Source organism: Aristolochia californica, unplaced genomic scaffold (genome assembly GCF_029961685.1).
Source record: "Aristolochia californica isolate CCGP_79_NKW_82.1479 unplaced genomic scaffold, dmAriCali1.0.hap1 SCAF_15, whole genome shotgun sequence".
Classification (NCBI taxonomy): Eukaryota; Viridiplantae; Streptophyta; class Magnoliopsida; order Piperales; family Aristolochiaceae; genus Aristolochia; species Aristolochia californica.
The window spans coordinates 21,954,160-21,964,719 of record NW_027181826.1 but is presented as its reverse complement, the minus strand read 5'-3'; the positions used below and the strand labels follow the sequence as shown (position 1 = coordinate 21,964,719).

Genomic DNA, 10,560 nt, shown 5'->3' with positions numbered 1-10,560 from the left:
AATCGGTACAAGTCGTCAGGCTCAATCATGATCGAAACCAGCTCGCAAAAGTGGATCCCATTCTCATCTCGGCGCTCTCGGTCTTCCATCTCCCTCTCGCTCTCGCTCATTATTAATTTCGTTCATTATCGAACATTTTTGTTTAATTATTCTATTTTTACTATTAATTAAGCTAATAATTTTATTTTTTGTGGAAATATATTATTAATTTATACTACGTACAATCTATTTGAAGTTATTAATAGAATATTATATTATATTTATTTATAATATTCTCTCTTTTTTTACAAAATGAAATTAACTATTTAAAAGTTGTAATTAAAATATTGTTAAAGTAAGCAATTGATCAAGTGTTTTTTTTTATTATTCAATTTTTATCAGTAAATAAACTATTGATGATTAATTTTGTGGTGATATTATATTAATTAATTAATTATATTTATTAAATTTATTACTGTATTAAATTATTGATTTAAGAGTGGTAATTAAAATATTGTTAAAGTAAGTAATTGATCATGTATTTTTGTTTAATTATTCTAATTTTTATCATTAATTAAACTAACGATTTTTAATTTTGAGGAAATAATTTATTAATTTATACTACATAAAAATTATCTTATGCTTTTACTAAAATATTATATGTATTTATTATACTAATTATTCTGTTTTTTGAAATTAATTAAACTAATTTTTTTTGGAGATACTATATTAATTAATTAATTATATTTATTAATTTTATTACTGTATAAAATTATTGATTTAAGAGTGGTAATTAAAATATTGTGAAAGCAAGTTATTGATCATATATTTTTTTTAATTATTCTAATTTTTATCATTAATTCAACTAACGATTTTTAATTTTTTGGAAATAATTCATTAATTTATACTACATAAAAATTATCTTATGATTTTACGAAAATATTATATGTATTTATTATACTAATAATTTTTATAACAATATTAAATTTGTGATTTAAGAGTGGCAATTAAAATATTGTAAAAGTAAACAATTTGTTCAAGTATTTATGTTTAATTATTCTGTTTTTTGACATTAATTAAACTAATTTTTATTTTGGAAATATATTTTGAATTAAGTCTATGTAAAATATATCTTATATAAAATATTACACTATATTTATTTTTTATTTATCTATTTTTATAATTAATTATTGCACCAGTTAATTGTCATACATAATTATTGTATTAATTTAGACTACACAAAATCTATCTTAATTTATTAATAGAATATTTTATTTAATTAATTAGTATATTAATATATCTTAATACTACATTAAATTACTAGTTAGGGTAGTAACCATGCTTGTTTTGGTTAAATATTTGTTTAGGTATATTATAAAAAAGTAACTCGTTCTCTTGCTACACTACAATTTTGATTTTGGGCATTAACACAGGCTACCATTCTAACACTAAGAAGTGACTCACTCTCACTTTCACATGCACTAGGTACATGCATTAAACCCCCCCCTAAGAGTAATGCACCCTGTACTTGTTAAAATACTACCTAGTTACCAATTCCTTTATTAATAATTAAATTTAAATTATTATAAAGAAATAAACATAACCACATAAAAGACATCCCCCACCCTCGAAGTAGGGGTGGGGTGATCATCAGGTTGGGAACGAGATGGAACTTGAAAGATTAGGCCGTTCATTTTTATAAGATAATGGTCCCCGCCTATTCGAAAATGAGAACCTTTTTTATAAGTTCAAACTTGGGTCCTTATACATTATTCATGTAACTTTGGTAAAATTATTCATTCATTCATTATAGTAATTACGTAATATTAATTACTTATTGACATATAAGGGTTTAGTAATAGTGAATGGATTCAGGGTTTATGTAATTAGTAACTGAGTTATAAGAAATAAATAAGATTTTACATTCAAACATAATTGGTTTAAGAAAATAATTTATTAATGATTAATGATTACTAGCTAAGTATCAATGGTTAATAATAATAAAAATATTTAAGATGCATAATCAGAAATAATTGTAATCGTATTATTATAATTATAATAATAACGATAAAATCAATTAACTGCCTCCAGAATCTTTCAAATAAAAACTTCAATTCAGACCAAAGATAAGCTTTCTGATTTGGTTATGGCTAAGCTTCACTCACCGTAACCGTAAACTATAAAAAACTGTTGATTCACCGAGATTAGGCACGTTTTGGAAGATGGAGAGAGGAACGAAACGGAAAGCAGAAGCAGAATCTAGTTTGCCGCCAATGTCCTTTCCTGTGCCAGTGGGCTTCAGATTCAACCCCACTGACGTCGAACTGGTTACCCATTTCTTGTCGATGATGCTTCGATCCGAGAATGTGTCTGATTCTCCCATCCACCATGCTAGCGTTTACGCCTTCCATCCCCAGAAGCTCACAGGTACCCTGTCTTTTTTTTTATTTTTCTTTTCCTTTTGGCTCTCTACTCTCGCCTTCTTCAAAGCCTTCAAGTTTATGTTCAGCGATCATCCATCTCTGTATAATGAAGTTCGATGCGTCTATGTTTTTTCTTCTTCCTCCCATCTCTATCTATGTTTTCCGTGCGTCTTATCCTAACTCGTGCTATAATTTTACAGAAACATACGCTCCTGCTAGGGAGAAGGTTTGGTATTTTTTCACTCCGAGGGAGGCCAAGCATCCTAACGGAAGACGGCCGAATCGAAAGGCGGACAATGGTTACTGGAAGGCCAGTGGCTCCTTCGAAAAGATCACTCACCAGGGCCGAGTAGTCGGCAACAAGAGGACGCTCGTCTTCCACCAGCTGCAGGGAGACTCTAAACCCAAGAATGCCAAGAAGACCAACTGGATAATGCACGAATACGTCTCCGACGAACAACATTTTCATGACGGACCCAGCAAGGTAGCTTTGGATTTTAACTTTAGGTCGCCCTGATTTTGTTTTCTCGTTTAAGGCTTACCTTGGTTTAGGTTTAAGAATTAAGATACGCATGCATCATCTTTTCTCCTTCAATTCTGGGTTACCTATTTGGCTTCTATGTATAATTCTCTTTTTAAGTACTGATCATCCTTTTATTTATTGGCAACAGACGCACTTCAATTCCTGGGCCTTATGCAGAATTCGTTCCCACTGTGGGAAAGGGAAACATAGTGCAACTGATTTGGACACAGCGCATGGCATTGGAACATCGCAACAGCTTGATGGTCCGGCTTTGATCACTCCTTCGGAGCCAAGACAGACTTCCTCCCATGATGACATCGTGAGCAGCGCTACGACTGCATCGTATTTATCTAAAGACTCGCCAACGGATACGGCAAATTGCTCAGGAAAGATGCAAGAATCATCTGTTGTTATCGAGTATTATGAGCCATCTGATGATCACTTTGCTGATCAGCTTTGGGATTACCATGACATTGGAACATCGCAACAGTTTGATGGTCAGATCAGTTATTCGGTGCCTTCCTCCCATGATAACCTCCTGAGCAGCACCACGAGTGTGTCATATTTCTCTACACACTCGCCAACGGATACAGCTAGATGCTCAGGAAAGATGCAAGAATCATCTGTTGTTATCGAGAATTATGAGCCCTCTGATGATCACTTTGCTGATCAGCTTTGGGATTGTGACTTCATGGTGCCCGCACCAGCTGATCTACCTTCAGATGGGAACCATATGCCACTGTTATGATTTGGTTCATTCCTGAATTTGGTTATTGTTTTCTTGCGTGAATTATGTGATCTCTAAAGTGGTGCTTCAAGTGTTACTGTTAAATGGAACTTTATTGCCAATAATCCTTTTGGAGGTTACGTTGACCTATCAGATTTTTTAACGGCGGTTCCTGGGTCTTTTATACAAGTAAGTAGAATATGCCTCTAGATATCTGAGTAGTTCTTTTCCTACATGTGTATTTTTTATGGCTTCAAAGTGAAATTGGGCGAATATAATTGATAAAGAAACCATCTACTAGGTAGGATTTTATAGGCTGTTTACTATCAGCTTTCTTTTAGTGTCTCTCTCTCTCTCTCTCTAATGGGGAAAAATGTTGGTGAAAGGTCCGCTTCATCATTGGAGGAGACGGACCAAAACGCGAATGGTTGGAAGAGATGAGGGAGAGAAACACTCTTTACATGATAGAGTTGAAATGTTGGGGCCTGTTCCACATGCTCATGTGCGGTATGTATGAATTACTAGACATATTTTCCAGAACAAGTATTTTTCATGAGAATCCATCGCCTTTTGTTTCCCATATGATTACTTTACATTGAAATTGGAATTTTATTATCACAATTTCATGGCCTCTTTTTTGATGGCACGTTTATGGTGCCCTGTTTCTTTTCTGAAGTTTGAAATTTTTAACTATGATAATATAATCTTCTTATACAATCTGGTGCAACTGTCTACATCCCCTTTACTATGTTATGATATCATTCAGACCATTCAAAAGAAAAAAAGGAACAAATAACATTCTGTCAGTAGTAACTAGTAGAATTTTAGAAATCTACTTGGTGAATGCTATAGTAGTAAATCTGCTTTTAATTTAATTTCTTTTTTATGTGTGAAAACATCTTCTGGCCATTTTTTTGCTCTTTCTTTTCTATGAGATGTATTTCCATTCATGTGGCCTGTAGTTCATCGTCTTAGGCATTGGTTCAATGCTTGCGTGAGGTGTTTATAAATGGGAGATCTTAGGTTCAAAGCTCTTTGTGCAGTGACCGTCATGCATGCTTTCATTTATCTACTTAGTTGTCTATGGTTCTCCAGTCTGTGAGGGTATTGGATCATGTTCTCTCCATTATCAGTTTTGGTTTTTTGTTCTTGTCAATCCATATTTTAAAAGCTTTTTTTCTTTTGCAATGTTGTCTGGTCTTTTGCTCTCTTTCTTGGTCTATAATGGTCGAGGCATGTAGCCAAAACTCGGTGGACATAAATTCTTTTTTTTTTTGTCTTTTGAGGGCCACGAACCAACGCTTAGATGGTTGCACTTTTAGCTTCAATTGACTTATCATTGGTTGTTTGTTATTATATGAAAAGAGTTCATTTACACTTTTTGGTAACAAGGGTCTTCTTCTTGACTGACATGTTTTATAAAGAAAAAAAAAATGAAGCAAACTACTAATCTGTGCTAAAAAGGTGATAAAAAAAGGGAGAAAATTCAAATCAATCAAGAATTAAGGGCGAGCAAAGCCATCCACATGAAGTCGTGCATGTTAGCAGCCTTCATAGGAAGGAAGTGGCCGAGCAGAGTGCAATGTGGGCCACAGTAGTGACCTTCACTCACTACATGATGTTTTGATAGTTTTAAGAGAGTGATTCCTATTAAGAAAGTCAATCACTTGGGAAAGGTGAACTATTTTTTTCTTGAAGTGATAGTCATGTGTCAGCCAACTTCTTTTCATTATCATAATCTTGTTTGAACTTGAACGTGAGATAAGTTGCCTAAAGAACATCAATTAACTCTCAACTGCTAACTAAAACATTCAGATTGTTATCCATGGACATCGTAATGCAATTTTTCCAATTTATAATTCTTATTTCTTTGGGTCTTGCATTGTGAAAAGTGGTCGAACTGCCCTGCAGGTTCACCAAAATGTATCATGAAATTAATTTGTTGAACTCGTTTCTTGGACCAATTCCTTTCAATTTGGAAAATGAAGATAAGTGATTCCAAGGATATTTTGAATTGGTTAGACGTCCACTATACAGACTCCACTTGGATTCTGTTTGTAATAATGCAATTTTTCACCTATGATAGACCTATTAAGGGAAAAGTGCTCTATTGATGTCAAATAAAAGCTACAGTGAAAGTGAAGTGAAGATCTTGATTTCTTAGGGAAATTGGTCTATATGAGTTTTCTTGTGGGTGTGTACCGGCTGTGCTTCTTTGAATTCACTAGAGCAAGCAATATATTTTTTGAGCATATAGCTTTCTAAAGTTAATGAAGCTTTTAGTTTCTTACATTCTTTGAAAAACATTTGTTATGTGCTTCTTTGAATTCACTAGAGCAAGTAATATCAGCAATATATTTTTTGAGTACGTAGCTTTCTAAAGGTAATGAAGCTTTTAGATTCTTACATTGTTTGGAAACATTTTTTTTTTTCATCATCCAACCAACATGTGGGCTTCATCCTTCTGTATTGGATGGCTAGGGGTTCATTGTATCCTTTGCACCACCCTTTTCTCTTGCATGTTAAATCATGCCTGATTTTTTTTGGAAAAAGGAGAGTTGATCATTCAGTATCTTTCCATCGTTTTGATAAATAGTGATTGTGAAAGATGAGTATGTAATTTCGTTTTAAAATGTATGATATGTGCATCATTCAGATACTAATTGTGCCCAGTTAACTTTGCAGTATGTTTTATTTCTGATGGAGAAATTAATTGGTTTTCTGTCATTTAACCAATGTGGCATCATCACGGACTTGGCATGGTAATTTCGATGTAGTCAGCCATGTCCGATGTGGATATTTTGAAATATGTCGTATAAAATTGTTCTTGTGCTCTCTCTTTATGTTTGCCATCTAGTGATGAGGAGTTAGTAATGATGGTCATGATGTTTACATATTTGCAATCCCCAAAAAGGGTTATTCGGAAGATTTTTTTTTTAATTTTTTTACTCCAATTCGTTAGTTCAGTTGGTGCTGCTTTCATTGAGTGTGGTAGTGGCATCTAGATCTTATTGCAAACATAATGCTATTTGAAACATATGTATAAATATATATTTTGAACGCAAATAAGAATATGAAGCATTCGACCAAGGGGTTAACTGGTTACCTTAAACAGAGATGGGTGAGGGAATGTGTTTTTGAAAATGTCATTAAAAAAAAAAAAAGTTGTATGACTCATCAATCTCTGGAGATTGCTATTCTCATTTTTTTCTCGGCAAAGGTCTGAAGTTTAAACTTAAATTGGATACATAGTATTATTAAAAATCTGGCACTGAATTCTTAAATTATCAACTCACAGACACTGTGGAAGTTTCGAGTACTGCCACTGCTAATTGAGGCTATTCATTCTACGGCCAAACTAGGATAACCCTTTCCTGTTTGTTCAACTCCAGCAGTTTGCGGAGAACATTTTACTCATTGCTGGTGGAATCTAAATATTGAAGAAAAAAAATTGTTTTTTCTTTTTAGTTGCTTTTCAAAGGTACAGACTCGTGATCATCACTGTCAATGGACAAGCCTGATTTTTGTTGAAGTTATATTTATATGTTTTATGATGGCGAGATAATTTATTGCATAAAAGAGGGACGACATAAAATAATCAAGCTGCAAACAAAAGTAGCTGGCTTTGAGAGGCACTAATGATGCTCTTTAACCTTACATTGTTTCAGGTGTATTTTCTTTGGAAAAAGTTGCAGTGTTGTTAGATTGGGCCTTTGGCTTAATGGCTACATCGGGGTGTGAGGGGTGTTTTGTGTGAGGTTTTGTATTAAGTCTCACTGGAGGAAAGGGTGTAGCATATGAGTGTGATCAACGTTCAAAAAAACAAAACAAAAAAGTTGTTGGGTTGTTACTGTAAGGGGTATTGGTAGCAACAAATTTGCCCCTGGTAACACATTGTTTATTGTTGTCACTGACTCGATGACAAGTTAAAAGTAAGCTTTGTTGCAGAAAGAGGCAACGTTCTTACTTGTTTCTTCTATTGTTAGTAAAAGCATCACTGTCTATTTTCCCTAGTGGAAGTGTTCTTTGCTTTGCAGGATGGTCATTCAGGATAATTAGGGGGGACTTATTTTTAAACTTTTTGGGTCTTTGCATGCTGTCTTCCATCTCTCCTACTCCATGTCTGGGTCATACACATCAAACTTGAATCCATGTACTTATAGTGGATTCTGTCAAGCTTCTGTTCAAACTTGTTGTTTCTAGATGCTTATTTGGATCTGTCAAGCTTCTGTTCAAACTTATTGTTTCTAAATTCTTATTTGGATTATGACAAGCTTCTATTCAAACTTGTTGTTTTTTTATTCTTGTTCCCTGCTAGTCATAAATTGTATCACTTGAATGCTTGACAATGGACAAAAGGGACTAAAATTTAAGAGCATTTTGAAGAGTTTATTTTTGTTTTTAAAGGAAAATGAGGATATTGTCGTAAGGAAATTAAAATCCCTGACATTACTTGATTCAGAGTGCTGTTCTGTAAATAGGAGAGAAAGGAGTAATGGTCATAAGGTATAGTGATCGGAAGGTTGTGATGAGATAGTTTAAGATAGGAGGAATCTTTGTTGTTCTCAGGGATAAGTGATAAGTTGGTTAGGTAATATGGAGTAGTTCTGATAAGCATGTTACCATGACTTGGCTGGTTGGTGGTTTTTGTTTTTGTTGTGTATACACATTCAATTAAATACAGGTATTGGTTCAATTATCATTGGGATATGGGGTCAGCATTCATTGAGAAAAAAAATCCTAAGGTGTTCAACAGCAAAACTGATTCTTCATTGTTTTCTCTTTATGACAATGCGATAGTTAATGTTCCCCTTTTTTTTTTTTGTGTGTTGCTTGTCTTCTTGTCTTCTTCTTTTGTTTTACTGTTTCATGTGCAGAAAGGAGTGCCCAAACTTGTTAAGGGGTGTGATTCCATGTGTGGCCCATCGTATACAGCTTTTCTGGGTGGCTGTCCTGTTTCTCAGAATCAACTCCCAACTCAAAAAACTTATTGGCGCAAGCTTTGTTACTGTTGTAAAGTCAAAATTAGTGGAATTCTTCTTTGTTAATGGGAATGAAGGCAATTTTTATTCATATTAAGCTCTTTACTTCGAGTATGGATTCATTCTTGCGATTTAGTATTATGATGCCAGAACATGCATTTTTAAACCTTTTTAATCACTTTGGTTCAGTGCTTAAAATGGAAAATCAGTTTTCAAAACCATTAAAGCTTGAGTTTAAAAAAACCATTAAATCAGCCTCCTTGTCCAAAAAGGCCAGAACTGCTATTGACTTCTCTCTATGCGTCTCTTTTTTAATTCTTCTCGCCTCTTCTATGTCTCTCTATTCTTTCTTTTTCTCTTGATCTTAATTTCTTCCATTCTTCTTTTCTTTTTCTTGTTCTAATTTTCATATGTCTCGTTTTTTTTCTCACCAAATGCAGAACTCCTGTGCTGTACTCTCTAGCTTCTAATGTTTCTTTTCTTTTATCTTCTCTCCGTTCTCTTCCTCAAGGTATTTCTTCCAATTCTTCTGTCTTTCTTGAGGAAGATGAAAAGACCAATCCTCTCTATCTCTCTCTTGTGATGGCTCGATGGCTAAAATTATGCTAGCCCAAAGCAGTTCTAATCTTTTTGAGAGTGTGTCGGAGAGAGGTGTTGAGATCTTCCTTACCATCGTTGGTGGGGGAAACCGTTATTACTTCTTTTTCTTTTGGATGAAGAAGATGCGACCAATCTTTCTACCATTTCACTGGACTACATAGGAAATTACCGTCATCCCATCTTTTTCTTTATTCTTTTCTTCCTTTGAATTCTCTGAGTTTCGTTCTCTTAATTCTCTTGACCAAGGATTTTTCTGCTCCCTCATTCCTTTTAGCTTTTGTCCATTGAGGTCTCCCCTTTCCCTATTTTTTTATATAATATATTTTCTTATTGTTTCTCTCCATTCGCTTTTTCTCGATTTTCTTCCCTTTCTTCGTTTACTTCTTCTTTTTTCTGTCTAGTTCTTGTTTTTTTTTTCCCGGTGCGAGATGGAGCTTGAGCGCTTTGTTTCTTTCTTTCTTCCCTCCCTTGTTCTCTTCCTCGGTACAATGATGAAAAGGGAGAAGCATTGTAAGGAGAGGAAAGGGGAGGTCATCTTGTCCAAGTGATTGGCAATGGCTTATGAGCTTTAATTGACCCATAAATAATTAATAAAAAGGTAGAGTAAAAGTTATAAAATTTAAAATTTTCAGAATATTTTATTAATAAAAATTCTATCGGCACTTTCTATTATACATACTAACAAAAAAAAAATACTTTAACTGTATTTTTTATTGCGAACACTAACACAAAAAGTACACTTTCGCACCACCCCTACCAATTCTACTCTATTAATTTTTTTTTTAGCAAGACAATAAGATCTAGGGTCAGCATCAGTCAAAAGTTCCGAGTGGGAATTGACCTGTTTTTAACAACAATCCTCGGGTGCATAGACAAAATGGAGTTGCTCTGAATTCTTCGACAAAGAACTACAATCTTCATGCATCAGGTATATGATAGTCAAAGGTTTTTGTAATGCTCTTTGTTCTTATTTGTTATTGTCAAGGTCTAGTTAACGTCTTTTTAAATATGATATATTTTTTTTAATTTTTCTTAACAAATTGTGTGATGCACTAGTTTTAGGAGATTCTGAGAGAGGAAATGGTTGGCAGTCTTCAGGGTTGCCACTTGGTGATGACATTGCACAGTTGCAACTGTGGCAGGAGTTTGTCAAACAAAAAATGACCAACAGAGTTTCAATGGCTACGTGCGTAGTTCTCAGTGTCTTCTGTGAAGGCTCAATCAGACAGAGTTTCAGGGGGAAGAAACAATACCTGAATGGCTTAATTTCACTTCAAGAAGCTTATCTATTCTTGAACTACAACAAGGGAATGCACATTAACAACG

At 34.0% G+C, this 10,560-nt stretch overlaps 1 protein-coding gene across 1 annotated transcript; it reads left to right on the top strand.

Annotated features, from left to right (window-relative positions):
* Positions 1 to 2,230: 2,230 nt before the first annotated feature.
* LOC137952038 (NAC domain-containing protein 2-like) lies at positions 2,231 to 9,860 on the top strand. The gene is made up of 5 exons (XM_068799101.1): positions 2,231 to 2,406; positions 2,603 to 2,886; positions 3,074 to 3,841; positions 4,039 to 4,159; positions 7,321 to 9,860. The coding sequence occupies exons 1-3, from the start codon at positions 2,253 to 2,255 to the stop codon at positions 3,671 to 3,673; spliced, it is 1,038 nt and encodes a 345-aa protein (XP_068655202.1). The 5' UTR covers positions 2,231 to 2,252; the 3' UTR covers positions 3,674 to 3,841; positions 4,039 to 4,159; positions 7,321 to 9,860.
* The last annotated feature ends 700 nt before the right edge of the window (positions 9,861 to 10,560 follow it).

Excerpts from the sequence above, each read along its gene's own strand:
- LOC137952038 (XM_068799101.1), top strand. The coding sequence starts at position 2,253 with ATGTCCTTTCCTGTGCCAGTGGGCTTCAGATTCAACCCCACTGACGTC. Across the intron at positions 2,407-2,602 it reads CCATCCCCAGAAGCTCACAG|AAACATACGCTCCTGCTAGG; the intron begins GTACCCTGTCTT and ends ATAATTTTACAG. Across the intron at positions 2,887-3,073 it reads TTCATGACGGACCCAGCAAG|ACGCACTTCAATTCCTGGGC; the intron begins GTAGCTTTGGAT and ends TATTGGCAACAG.